The sequence below is a fragment of the Salvelinus sp. IW2-2015 genome, linkage group LG22, assembly GCF_002910315.2.
Source record: "Salvelinus sp. IW2-2015 linkage group LG22, ASM291031v2, whole genome shotgun sequence".
NCBI classification, from domain to species: Eukaryota; Metazoa; Chordata; class Actinopteri; order Salmoniformes; family Salmonidae; genus Salvelinus; species Salvelinus sp. IW2-2015.
The window spans coordinates 26902313-26917089 of NC_036862.1; the positions used below are offsets into that span (position 1 = coordinate 26902313).

Genomic DNA, 14777 nt, shown 5'->3' on the forward strand with positions numbered 1-14777 from the left:
GATGCCCGTGGTTCTCTTCTGGGGCTCGGATCGTTCTTAAAATGAAGAGCGAGGGAAAAAAACATAGAAAGCAAGTCACTGAGCAAAACACCCATTGCAAAAAAAGTTTAGATGCCCCACCCCCAATTAATTACAAAAACAACATGGTTTATCACTACTGAATTTGAATTGCAGAATGGCACTTGTGTTCCTCTGCTTTCTATATAGTGCACTAGGTTTGAGCAGGGCCCATAGAGAGAAATAAATAACCTTAAATGTAATTTTTTGATTTAACCAGGTAGGATAGTTGAACAAGTTCTCATTTACAACTGCGACCTGGCCAAGATAAAGCAAAGCAGTGCAACACAAACAACACAGAGTTACACATGGAATAAACAAACATGCAGTCAATAATACAATAGAAAAAGTCTAAATACAGTGTGTACAAATGAGGTAGGATAACGGCGGTAAGGCAATAAGGGGGGGTGACCGATTAAATATACCTGCTGGAGCGCGTGCTACATGTGGGTGCTGCTATGGTGACCAGTGAGCTGAGATAAGACGGGGCTTTACCTAGCAAAGACTTATAGATGACCTGGAGCCAGTGGGTTTGGCGAAAATTATGAAGCGAGGGCCAGCCAACAAGAGCATACAGGTTGCAATGGTGGGTAGTATATGGGGCTTTGGTGACAAAACAGATGGCACTGTGATAGACTACATCCAGTTTGCTGAGTAGAGTGTTGGAGGCTATTTTGTAAATGACATCGCTGAAGTCAAGGATCGGTAGGATAGTCAGTTTTACGAGGGTATGTTTGGCAGCATGAGTAAAGGATCCTTTGTTGTGAAATAGGAAGCTGATTCTAGATTTAATTTTGGGTTGGAGATGCTTAATGTGAGTCTGGAAGGAGAGTTTACAGTCTAACCAGACACCTAGGTATTTGTAGTTGTCCACATATTCTAAGTCAGAACCTGTCCAGAGTAGTGATGCTGGGCGGGTGGGCAGGTGTGAGCAGCGATCGGTTGAAGAGCATGCATTTAGTTTACATGCATTTAAGAGCAGTTGGAGGCCACGGAAAGAGAGTAGTATGGCATTGAAGCTCATCTGGAGGTTAGTTAACACAAGTGTCCAAAGAAGGGCCAGAAGTATACAGAATGGTGTCGTCTGCGTAGAGGTGGATCAGAGTCACCAATAGCAAGAGCGATATCATTGATGTATACAGAGAAAAGAGTCCCTCTGATTGAACCCTGTGGCACCCCCATAGACACTGCCAGAGGTCCGGACAACAGGCCCTCCGATTTGACACACTGAACTCTGTCTGAGAAGTAGTTGGTGAACCAGGCGAGGCAGTCATTTGAGAAACCAAGGCTGTTGAGTCTGCCGATAAGAATGTGGTGATTGACAGAGTCGAAAGCCTTGGCCAGGTCGATGAATACAGCTGCACAGTATTGTCTTTTATCGATGGCGGTTATGATATCGTTTAGGACCTTGAGCGTGGCTGAGGTGCACCCATGACCAGCTCGGAAACCAGATTGCATAGCAGAGAAGGTACGGCGGGATTCGAAATGGTCGGTGATCTGCTTGTTAACTTGGCTTTCGAAGACCTTAGAAAGGCAGGGTAGGATAGATATAGGTCTGTAGCAGTTTGTGTCTAGCTTGTCTCCCCCTTTGAAGAGAGGGATGACCGCGGCAGCTTTCCGAAACGAGAGGTTGAACAGGCTAGTAATAGGGGTTGCAACAATTTCGGTGGATCATTTTAGAAAGAGAGGGTCCAGATTGTCTAGCCCAGCTGATTTGTAGGGGTCCAGATTTTGCAGCTCTTTCAGAACATCAGCTATCTGAATTTGGGTGAARGAGAAATGGGGGAGGCTTGGACAAGTTGCTGTGGGGGGTGMAGTGCTGTTGACTGGGGTAGGGGTAGCCAGGTGGAAAGCATGGCCAGCCGTAGAAAAATGCTTATTCTCAATTATTGCGGATTTATCAGTGGTGACAGTGTTTCCTAGCCTCAGTGCAGTGGGCAGCTGGGAGGAGGTGCTCTTATTCTCCATGGACTTTAGTGTCCCAGAACTTTTTGGAGTTTGTGCTACAGGATGCAAATTTCTGTTTGAAAAAGCTAGCCTTTGCTTTCCTAACTGCCTGTGTATATTGGTTCCTAACTTCCCTGAAAAGTTGCATATCGTGGGGGCTATTCGATGCTAATGCAGTACGCCACAGGATGTTTTTGTGCTGGTCAAGGGCAGTCAGGTCTGGAGTGAACCAGGGGCTATCTGTTCCTGGTTCTACATTTTTTAAATGGGGCATGCTTATTTAAGATGGTGAGGAAAACACTTTTAAAGAATAACCAGGCATCCTCTACTGACGGMATGAGGTCAATTTCCTTCCAGGATGCCCGGGCCAGGTCGATTAGAAAGGCCTGCTCGCTGAAGTGTTTTAGGGAGCGTTTGACAGTGATGAGGGGTGGTCGTTTGATCACAGACCCGTTACGGATGATGATGTTATTGTCTGACTGCTTTTTGCTGGTGTCCCTTTCACATCAGTGCTACCAATACAGAAAAATCATATTGATATTTGAACAACATGCTGTGCTGAAGACTGTGGGGAGACCATCCTTCCTAGTGTGGTTTAGAATGTTTGGAATCAGGCAGATTGTCTAATATTTCAGAGCAGGACTCACCGCCATCATCATGGACCGACTCACTAGACCCTTGGCTGCTGCTGGTGGTGGCAATTTTATTAGATGACAGACTGCTTCCCCAGATAGCGTCACACGGTGACATATAGCCAGTCGTCACAGTCACCATACCTGTGGCTATTGTCTCTTCAAATTGTCAGTTTGCTGCAGACCTTGTTTTTACTCCTCTTTATGCCACTGCTGTGCAGTAGGACTGTGATCTTACTATCCACCTTGCTGTTGTCTGGTACCAGACATCTGTGCACAAATCTCTGTATGTATCTGGAGAAGGTCTGCAATTTCCACATTGGACCAGTGTATTGTCTCTTGAATTTTCTGTGCATTCTGAATCTGAGAACACGCTACAATTTGCTCCTGACCTTCAATCTCCCCACCTTCCTCCTGGGAAGTCGTCTTGTCCATGGACTGAAGTCGGTCTGTTAGCGCAATGCAGACGGCGTCTATCGCCTGTTATAAAAAGGAGAAACACACGGAAAGCAAATCATTGTCATAAATAATACCCATTGCAAAACAGGTTTAGACTGACGATGGTCGGACAATTACACTTTTATTTATCTAGGCAAGTCAGTTAAGAACAAATTCTTACTTACAATGACGGCCTACCCCGACTCGACCAAACCCTAACCTGGACAACGCTGGGACAATTGCGCGCCGCTCTATGGGACTCCCAATCACGTCCGGTTGTGATACAGCCTGGAATTGAACCAGGGTCTGTAGTGATCCATTGCCTTAAACCGCCGCACCACTCGGGAGCCCCATTTACTCCATGGGTCCTGTTCAAAAGTAGTGTATCCAATCTGCCAGTCATTGGCCTTGGGAATATGTAGCCCTTGATCATGACTAAGTTCCATTACATTACACATATAGGACGAAGGCGTCTTCCGTGGTGCCCGGGGCTAGTTTTGGGAGCCGCGACGCTTGGTCTGAACATTAACATCATCGCTAGCTATACGGCTTTGGACGTATAAGGACCTTATCTGTCATATCGGCGAGAATACATTTTCAAAAAACGAAAGGTTAAATTGATACACCTTAATATGGTTAGGGTTCTGTTAGGGTTGCGTCAATTCAATCTGGTATAAGGACAAGTATGACAATGAGTCACTAATTGTATGCTATGTATTTTTTATTAACTAAGTAATAAATGGGAAATGCAACTTTCGTATATACGGGTTCACTGCACCACCCCGCAGGGTGGAACAAGGAACTGACTTGTTCCTGACAAAGATATTATAATATACTCATGACAGAGATAGTTCCCGCTTCCGAGCCGGCCTGTCAGAGTAGAGACTGGGCGTGGTTTAGACTCACCCAGCCTATTGCCGGCGCTCAGGCTAGTCCTAGCCTCTTTGCGCTCTTTGGTGTCCCGGCGCTGTTGCTGTGTAGATGACGCTCCCTCACCCCAGAGACTGAGGTCAGACAGCTCTGCAACATTGTCTGAGCTATTTGCACCTGTATACAAAAGCACACTGTTCTCGCTCAAGGCTAACCACAGCTTCCCAGCACACTTATCTGGGGCTAACTGTTACTTCCAGCACACACACACAGACACCCAGGCCAACAGTTGCTAATATTCAATCACATTGAGTATTCAATCACAATCATATATAGTATTGGGTTGTAGTGCATAATTCAGAACCTCACAGTTCCCACACAACCGTATTTCCATTTTACAGCGCTTGTTTACTGAAAACAGACGGAAGACAGTGTACTAACCTGTACTAATTAGCTTTCTGCGTCTGATCACGTGTTTGGTTAAACGGGAAAACAGACGCTACAAACGTATTTTCACTGAAAAAGACAGTTACAGACAACAGTGTTAAACACGTTTAAAACAGTGTACAGCAAGTGTGCGGTTTGAATTGGTTTAATATACGAAAGTAACAGGGATTATGTTTTTAGAATCGTACCGCAATTGAGAATCGATTCACGTGTGGATGGGGTATTTGCTGTTTTGGCTTCTAGAGACAATTCCCCCATTAAAAATGTTGTACAGATTTTGTAGGGTCCTTGAACTAAGGAGTAACGCTAATTTAGTACAATATTGGGCTAGGGAATATGGTGTGAGGCACAGCCAAGTTGTATAGACGTTGGCCCAAACATTAACGGATAGTCTACGACTTTGACCAACTCATTGTTGAATGAGACCTCGACAGAGGATRCCATTTATTTACATTAAACTCATCTTGGGCATTTGGACCAGGCTGGGTTTTCCAAACAGGACTCGTCGCCATTATTTCCCAGTTCATGGCAGCGTCACATATGTCCAGTTCTTGCTGTTGTGAACAGTTTGGCTATTCCCGTCCTTTATTTTCTTATACCAAATATTCAATAATTTCAGTTCGCTGACAATCTGTTCTTGAGTCCACTTTATTCCCCTGCTCTGGAGTGCGAATTTCCATGTCTGACCAATGTGTCATTATGAAAATTAAGTTAATTCAAAAAACCTGCATTAAAATTACCTCAACTGTAGGATCTCCGATGAATCAACTGAAAATAAACACCTTTGTTTTTTGAGGCATGAAATGGGCGTGTTCTTCTAGTCCTCTGTCGAATTTTTTTGTTGGACGTGTTAATTTGCTAATGCTGCGTTCATAACCAAGTGGGACAGTGGTAATTACCAGTTGWGAAGTGGTAAAACCTCGTTTGATATGTTCAAGTGCATTAAACTCATTGAGAAACGCAGATTGGCTAATCGGCAAAAACCTATGTCACCATAAACTAAAAGTACCGCTATCATGCGGTACTTTTAATAAATTGTTTTTTATAAATTATGTTTTGTTGTTGCACTTAACTGACGATAATGTCTCGTGGACAGATGCATCTGAGAATATGTCAAGAATATGTCAAGGCTCACTTAGAATTATGCTATTTCGAGCAGCAGTATTTCCTGGTTTGGGGTTTTTGTCATTTATTATTTGGACAAATCAGGATTGGGTAAAGGTGGTGCTGTGATTTTCAAATATGTGTGCGGATGATAAACGGTTTCCACTAGATTACAGTCAAAATGGTCTATATCGTAAAAATGTATGAAAACTAAAATTCACTTTTTGGCCATGATATTGGTGAAATTAGCGGAAGGGAGGGGTTTGGCCAAGAGTTTCGGTTTGCACAAAGGTAATCAAAATGGTTAATGGCATTCCCCATAAAACAGGAAATTACAAACTTGGAGGTCATTTTACTTTTGGATAACTGAGATTAAATTGCAGAAAATTCTGTTATCGAGGTAATTTCCTTAGTAGGTGACGTCAGAGGTCATCATGTGGGAGCTCAGGGTGATAGACGATGGAGTACAGCCAATGATATATATGTTTTCCTCTACTCAGGCATTGCTGACGCATGCCAAATCTTACAACGCCTGGATAGGTATTTTATGTATTAGCTAACCACATCATATAGTAATCTGTCAGTCAATGACACAGTTGAAGACATGGAATGCAACCATTGGTTGAGGCAAAGTCTGAGCAGGGGGGCGTGACCATAATCTTCAACCTAACCAGTCCTGCAGTAATTGGCTACCATCAGCAAGCAACTTCCATTCCCTGCTACATGAAAGGCTCCAAAATTGGGATGAAACACTTACGCCGCATTCAAAACAACTGGGAACTCTGAAATCTCTGACTTCAGTGCATTCAAGACAACTGGAAACTCAGAAGAATACGAGCTCTGACTGGAAAAATTGTTTAATGGTCATTCAATTCGGAATTCCAAGTCGGAAACTCTGGCATCTTTCTAGAACTCCGACTTTCTGACCTGAAAATCCCTGAAGCTGTGATTTGACCTCGTATTTTTTCCAAAGTCCCTCTTTGCCATGCAAATGAACTGAATCCCCAAAAAACATTTCCACTGCATTTCAGCCCTGCCACAAAAGGACCAGCTGACATCATGTCAATGATTCTCTTGTTAACACAGGTGTGAGTGTTGACGAGGACAAGGCTGTGAGTGTTGACGAGGACAAGGCTGGAGATCACTCTGTCATGCTGATTGAGTTCAAATAACAGATTGGAAGCTTCAAAAGGAGGGTGGTGCTTGGAATCATTGTTCTTCCCCTGTCAACCATGGTTACCTGCAAGGAAACACGTGCTGTCATCATTGCTTTGCACAAAAAGGGCTTCATAGGCAAGAATATTGCTGCCAGTAAGATTGCACCTAAATCAACCATTTATCGGATCATCAAGAACTTCAAGGAGAGCGGTTCAATTGTTGTGAAGAAGGCTTCAGGGCGCCCAAGAAAGTCCAGCAAGCGCCAGGACCGTCTCCTAAAATTGATTCAGCTGCGGGATCGGGGCACCACCAGTACAGAGCTTGCTCAGGAATGGCAGCAGGCAGGTGTGAGTGCATCTGCACGCACAGTGAGGCGAAGACTTTTGGAGGATGGCCTGGTGTCGAGAAGGGCAGCAAAGAAGCCACTTCTCTCCAGGAAAAACATCAGGGACAGACTGATATTCTGCAAAAGGATTGGACTGCTGAGGACTGGGTTAAAGTCATTTTCTCTGATTAATCCCCTTTCCAATTGTTTGGGGCATCTGGAAAAAAGCTTGTCCGGAGAAGACAAGGTGAGCGCTACCATCAGTCCTGTGTCATGCCAACGTAAAAGCATCCTGAGACCATTCATGTGTGGGTTGCTTCTCAGCCAAGGGAGTGGGCTCACTCACAATTTTGCCTAAGAACACAGCCATGAATAAAGAATGGTACCAAACCATCCTCCGAGAGCAACTTCTCCCAACCACCAGGAACAGTTTGGTGACGAACAATGCCTTTTCCAGCATGATGGAGCACCTTGCCATAAGGCAAAAGTGATACTAAGTGGCTCGGGGAACAAAACATCGATATTTTGGATCCATGGCCAGGAAACTCCCCAGACCTTAATCCAATTGAGAACTTGTGTTGAATCCTCAAGAGGCGGGTGGACAAACAAAAACCCACAAACTCCAAGCATTGATTATGCAAGAATGGGCTGCCATCAGTCAGGATGTGGCCCAGAAGTTAATTGACAGCATGCCAGGGCGGATTGCAGAGGTCTTGAAAAAGAAGGGTGGGGATTCAATCTTGCAACCTTTCAGTCACCAATGCTCGAACCATTAGGCTACCTGCCGCCCAAATACAGGTGTGCCAAGATTTTAGCGTCATACCCAAGAAGACTCGAAGCTGTAATTGCTGCTAAAGGTGCTTCAACAAAGTACTGAGTAAAGATTCTGAATGCCTATGTAAATGTCACATTTCAGTTTTACATTTTTAATACATTTGCAAAAATGTTGCTTTGTCATTACGGGGTATTGTGTGTAGATTGATGAGATGAAAGCACTAATACATTTTAGAATAAGGCCATAACGTAACAAAATGTGGAAAAAGTAATGGGGTCTGAATACTTTCCGAATGCACTGTATAAACTAGGATTGGGATCCAGTCCTTTTCACTTCATCCCCTGAGTTGGCTGAATTGAAATGGAATTGGCTGCAAACCTGGTGCCACGTATGCCAACCCTTTCAGGGTGCGCTAACTACAACCAAGCAGCAGCCAAGTGAACCTGCAGTAGAAGCTGTAAAAGCAGTCTTAATGTTTGTCTCTCGGACAGACCTAACTTTCTGTATCACTGTTGGACTTTCCACAGCAAATCGACAGCCTGATTCACAGTAACCTGGCAGACATTGTGGTGGAGCTGTTGATGACCCTGTATGATGGGGCTGCTACTGAGGGGGGCAGAGGGGACCTGAGGAGGTGCATAGGGTAATGTTCATTACACATCACTCCTTACCACTCCACAACACTTGCATTCACAACCTTTCATTGTCTGTGATGATATGTTCCATGTTCTCTCTAGGGAACTGGACCCAGCCCCAAACCCACCCTCCATCAGCTCCAATGTTATCAAAGCCACACTGGACTACCTCAGCAAATGTCACAGTGCCAGTCACAAGTCCCTGGTGGCCATTTTATCCAGGACACTGGTAAAATGCTGTCCTTGTCTCATAATTGTGTTGCAATTGCTGTAGAATGTTATTATAACACAATGGAACAGAATTTGGCTTTACAAAGTTGAGTGGTTTCCTGGGCACAGTTTAAAAATWAAAAATAAATCTGGAAAGGAATCCGGATTCTGTGATCAGCTTGTGTTGTGATTCTAGATCTCCATCCAGAGGATCCTGCTGGCGGTGTGTCAGAAGGCAGCTGAGACGATCAATGCCTACGAGAGGCACCGTCCTGCTGATGTACCCCATGCTTGTCTGTCTACTGCTCAGGGAGGTCAAGGACGGCCTGGGGGGAGCCTGGGCCTTCGTCCTCCGAGACATTATCGACACACTTATCCACCACATCAACAGCAGGTTAGGGGTTAACACACACACAATCTGCTGCTCTCTCACACATCCGATGGAGAGACTCGTCATTTTTGCTCTCTAATAGTTAATTGTTTTTCTACCTGTTCTTGTTTTGGCAGGTCGGCCCAGTTGGACGAGTTGTCGAGGCGTAGTTTCTCCCTGTGTTGTGACCTACTGACCTCTGTGTCCCACAGACGTGTACGTAGTTCTGTGACGACACTGGAGTGCCACCTACAGGTTATTGTTGGTACTCAATGCCCAGGTGACCAATCAACTTGCCATCTCACAGCAGGTAAGACATGGTTGTTTCACATGGCCAGTACGCTCAGAATAATTTGCTCAAAGTAGGTWTTACAGTGTTCCCTGTTCTCTCCCTCTCTCTCTCTTTCTCTTTTTTCTCTCGGACTCCTCTTTCTGTCTCTCTTTTCGCTCTCCCCTCTTTTCGCTCGCTCTTCATTTTCTCTCTCATGTGCTATACCTTCTGAGTGTGGGTGACAGGCGATGAGAGAGATGTGGCCTCCTGGCTTTGTGAAGATTTTATTTTCCACTGTCCTCTCTGCTCAATACCTACTATGTGTGTGTGATATTGCAACTCCCTCTCCCTGTCTCTCCCAGGTATACACAGAAGGTGCAGTGGGAGTTTAAGCTGGAAAAGAGGGCTCTGTCCAACCTGCAGGTTTACAGAAGGAACTTCCTGTGTAAGGCTGTAGGGAACTACATCCAGTGTCTGGAGCAGGGTGAGGAGCACGACACCTGGGTGTTCCGCCTGGCCTCACTGTGGTTGGAGAACGCTGACATCAAGACAGTCAATGACATGAGGGTGAGTTACTGATATCACACTAACATCACCCAATACTCACTACTAGAGGTCGACCGATTATGATTTTTCAAAGCCGATACCGATACCAATTATTGGAGGACCAAAAAAAGCCGATACCGATTAATCGGCCGATTTAATGACAATTACAACAATACTGAATGAACACTTATTTTAACTTAATATAATACATCAATAAAATCAATTTAGCCTCAAATAAATAATGAAACATGTTCAATTTGGTTTAAATAATGCAAAAACAAAGTGTTGGAGAAGAAAGTAAAAGTGCAATATGTGCCATGTAAGAAAGCTAACGTTTAAGTTCCTCGCTCAGAACATGAGAACATATGAAAGCTGGTGGTTCCTTTTAACATGAGTCTTCAATATTCCCAGGTAAGAAGTTTTAGGTTGTAGGTATTAAAGGAATTATAGGACTATTTCTATCTATACGATTTGTATTTCATATACCTTTGACTATTGGATGTTCTTATAGGCACTTTAGTATTGCCAGTGTAACAGTATAGCTTCTGTCCCTCTCCTCGCCCCTACCTGGGCTCGAACCAGGAACACATCGACAACAGTCACCCTCGAAGCAGCGTTACCCATGCAGAGCAAGGGGAACAACTACTCCAAAGTCTCAGAGCGAGTGACGTTTGAAACGCTATTAGCGCGCACCCCGCTAACTAGCTAGCCATTTCACATCGGTTACACCAGCCTAATCTCGGGAGTTGATAGGCTTGAAGTCATAAACAGCGCAATGCTTGAAGCACAGCGAAGAGCTTCTGGCAAAACGCACAAAAGTGCTGTTTGAATGAATGCTTACGAGCCTGCTGGTGCCTACCATCGCTCAGTCAGACTGCTCTATCAAATCATAGACTTAATTATAACATGATAACACACAGAAATACGAGCCTTAGGTCATTAATATGGTCGAAAACGGAAACTATCATCTCGAAAACAAAACGTTTATTCTTTCAGTGAAATACGGAACCGTTCCGTATTTTATCTAACAACCTTCAATGTTATGTCATAATTACGTACATTTCTGGCAAATTAGTTTGCAACGAGCCAGGCGGACCAAACTGTTGCAAATACCCTGACTCTGCGTGCAATGAACGCAAGAGAAGTGACACAATTTCACCTGGTTAATATTGCCTGCTAACCTGGATTTCTTTTAGCTAAATATGCAGGTTTAAAAATATATACTTCTGTGTATTGATTTTAAGAAAGGCATTTATGTTTATGTTTAGGTACAGTCGCGCAAATGCGCTTTTGTTAAATCATCCCCCGTTTGGCGAAGTTGGCTGTCTTTGTTAGGAAGAAATAGTCTTCACACAGTTCGCAATGAGCCAGGCGGCCCAAACTGCTGCATATACCCTGACTCTGTTGCAAGAGAAGTGACACCATTTCCCTAGTTAAAATAAATTCATGTTAGCAGGAAATATTAACTRAATATGCAGGTTTAAAAATATATACTTGTGTATTGATTTTAAGAAAGGCATTGATGTTTATGGTTATGTACACGTTTGAGCAACGACAGTCCTTTTTCGCGAATGCGCACCGCATCGATTATATGCAACGCAGGACACGCTAGATAAACTAGTAATATCATCAACCATGTGTAGTTAACTAGTGATTATGATTGATTGATTGTTTTTTATAAGATAAGTTTAATGCTAGCTAGCAACTTACCTTGGCTTCTTACTGCATTTGCGTAACAGGCAGGCTCCTCGTGGAGTGCAATGTAAAGCAGGTGGTTAGAGCGTTGGACTAGTTAACTGTAAGGTTGCAAGATTGAATCCCCGAGCTGACAAGGTAAAAATCTGTCGTTCTGCCCCTGAACAAGGCAGTTAACCCACCGTTCCTAGGCCGTCATTGAAAATAAGAATGTGTTTTAACTGACTTGCCTAGTTAAATAAAGGTGTAAAAAATAAAATCCGATTGAATCGGCCCWAATTAATCGGCCATTCCGATTAATCGGCCGACCTCTACTCACTAARTTGATACAAGATTGTTTGTTACACCGTTTGTTTAGTCTGGGCTCCATTCCAAACTTAAATCTCTCTTCACAATCAGTTTGGATCCCAGGCTACCCAGCATGAATGTGTCTTCCCATTTAGATGAGAGAAACTACAGTTTGTTTTACTATTAGTTTATTTTCTTGTGCTTCAGGGAGGTGTGAAGAGGATCCCATCCTATAAGTTTCTGCCTCTCGTGTACCAGCAGGCTGCAAGCACAGGGATAAAAAATGTCTGCTAAAGTGTCAGAGGATGTGGGTTTCCATGATGTTCTCAATGAGGTGAGACTTTAATATGTTTCAATAGGCAACAGAAGCCAAAAACATAAATGCACCTGTGAACTATAGAGTTTATCTGCCTGACACTCTTTCCTCTGGTCTAAAAAAAGATCCCAGGGCAGTGATTGGGGACATTAGCCTGTGTAGTGTGCTGGTTTTCCTGACTCTCTGTGGTCACTGAAAGATCCCATGGAATGTAAGAGTAGGGGTGTTAACCCTGGTGTCCTGGCTAAATTCCCAATCTGGTTCTCATACCATCATGGCCACCTAATCATCCCCTGCTTCCAATTGGCTCATTAATCCCCACTCCTTTCCCATGTAACTATTCCTCAGGTCGTTGCTGTAAATGAGAATGTGTTCTCAGTCAACTTATCTGGTAAAATAAGGTTTAAATCAAATAAAACACAACCACCTTCACAAATGACTTTTGGGCTTTTACTGGTGTATGAAGTTACCGTCCCTTGTGTTCCTCTGTATAAGCCCTCCCCTTTGACCTGCCCATCATGCCGATAAAGAACCTATATGATGTCGTCATTCCTACGATGGAGATCAAGGTAGAGAATGGGTTTGATCATCTGTGGATCCCTCACTAATCTATCACCTGACATATGGGGATTTTTGTTATGCAATATGATGTTTTGCAGCCATTTTGCATAGAATTTGCACTGTAATGTATGTATACACTGGCTCCACGGTATATATTATAATTCAGAAATGTTCACAAGTTGTTCACTGTTTTCACAAGAGACAGACTGACACACATTTTCTGTTTTGACTGAGTTTATGGTATACCTGCCACCCCTACTCTGCTCTCCACAACACAATACAATCATTACTATACCTACAACAAATATTTTCTTAAACATTTGGCTATTTCTCTGATGGTACTGTAGTACCAGTMAAATGTTTGGACACACCTACTCATTCAAGGGTTTTTCTTAATTTTTTACTATTTTCTACATTGTAGAATAATATTGAAGACATCAAAACTATGAAATAACACATATGGAATCATATAGTAACCAAAAGTGTTAAACAAATAAAAATATATTTGAGATTCTTCAAAGTAGCCACCCTTTGCCTTGATGACAGCTTTGTACGGTCTTGGCATTCTCTCAACCGTGTTGTGTTGCTCAGAATTATTTTAATCAAATGTCTGATATATAATCTATTTGATTATTTTTAAAGATAATTTTGTTCTAGTACAGGTTCATTGTATCATAGGATAATAAATAGCTGATGTTAGATAAAGATAATTGATTTTTGTTCATATATTTCTTGGAGGGCTTATTCAAAACTGCAGTACAACACAAATGGAGAGGCTCTTGTACGAGAGACAAATTGAGAGCTTACTCCCTCGAGTCAATCTGAGGTGTTTAAATGGGGGCGGTAAAGTTCCACATGAATGGCTAGTAGGGCCACCACTCATACAGACCTGACACCTGTTTGTTCAGTGTAGTGTTGAATGAATGGACTCAAAGGAGATGTAGACTTACCTCAACAGGTGGTCTTGCAAGTAAGTGTTTTTATTTACATTTTCTTACCTATAGAACCTGCCTATGCAGTTTTGAATGTTTTCTGTGTCTTATTTCCTACACCGTGGACATTAAGAATGACTGAATTGTTTTGTTTCATTGACTTCCAAGAATTGTAAAAAGTATGTTTTATAATTGTCTATTCTAAGGTTTCCTTAAGACAAAATGCATAGGACATTCACATACAAACTGGAAATTCTACCTAAAAAGTCAAATATTTGTGGCATTCCTGAATTGTTCTGAGTTGTTTAATTGCCTTTTTTAGTGTGTTAAATGTAGTTATTACATTGTAGCAGAAGTGGTCAAACTGTTTATTTAATTTCACTTGACCTTTTAATCTTGTTTACTGTATGTCTTCATCACAGTACCAGGAGTCAGATCCCTACGTCCCTAACGAGGGTTTCCATGAGGGTAAGGGGGGGGGGGCCCTCCACTCAACCCCTCTGCAGAGGAACTACCCCAGTTTGTACACGAACTGGGCCCTGCACCTCCTGATAGCGCTGCCTCTATACCTGACCGCAAAGGTGTCTACCTCAATTTTTTGACAGTTGTTACATGCATACATTTTGCCCTCTTCCTGTCAGACTATTGTAATTAAGCAACAAAAATGTTTTGCGTTTAAAGCCTTGTTAGTAGTACAAATGAGTAGGTCTTTGATTATGTTAAAGAATGTAGAAGAATTCATCCATCAAGTACATAGGGACCACTGTCATCAGTGTGCTCCTTCTCCTATTGGTTGCTTGGATACTACTGTAAGTACTTGTGTTTCCCTCTTATCATTCGGCATCTACCCTAAGACAGGCATACGTCATTCACTTCAATTTGATGAATAAAACTTGTTCCCTTCCGACCATCCCTATACTCACCCTCCAGTGTCCTCTAGCCGTGCGTGTGGCGATGCTCGCAGTGTCAGCCAGTCTCAGTGGTGTGATGTGGTAAGACTGTCCAGCAGGGCAGTATGAAGCTCAGTGTTTTAAGTATCCATTTTAAATTACATTTTGGTAATTAAGCAGACAATTTACAGTCAGTGCATTAAACTTAAGTAAAACCGCAAAATAAACTTATCTGAATAAAGCAGCTATCAGCAAAATCTTTGCTAATAAGAAAAGACAAGCTCAAATGTTAGTGCAAGAAAGGCAAGTA

At 42.9% G+C, this 14777-nt stretch overlaps 1 protein-coding gene across 1 annotated transcript; it reads left to right on the forward strand.

Moving 5' to 3' along the window:
* The first annotated feature begins 7563 nt into the window (after positions 1-7563).
* LOC111949844 (serine-protein kinase ATM-like) lies at positions 7564-14686 on the forward strand. Its single transcript, XM_070434162.1, has 5 exons — positions 7564-8617; positions 8795-8992; positions 9106-9278; positions 9602-9806; positions 11976-14686. The coding sequence occupies exons 1-3, from the start codon at positions 8471-8473 to the stop codon at positions 9136-9138; spliced, it is 378 nt and encodes a 125-aa protein (XP_070290263.1). The 5' UTR covers positions 7564-8470; the 3' UTR covers positions 9139-9278; positions 9602-9806; positions 11976-14686.
* Positions 14687-14777: the final 91 nt, after the last annotated feature.

Excerpts from the sequence above, each read along its gene's own strand:
- LOC111949844 (XM_070434162.1), top strand. The coding sequence starts at position 8,471 with ATGTTCCATGTTCTCTCTAGGGAACTGGACCCAGCCCCAAACCCACCC. Across the intron at positions 8,618-8,794 it reads CCATTTTATCCAGGACACTG|ATCTCCATCCAGAGGATCCT; the intron begins GTAAAATGCTGT and ends TTGTGATTCTAG. Across the intron at positions 8,993-9,105 it reads ATCCACCACATCAACAGCAG|GTCGGCCCAGTTGGACGAGT; the intron begins GTTAGGGGTTAA and ends TTGTTTTGGCAG.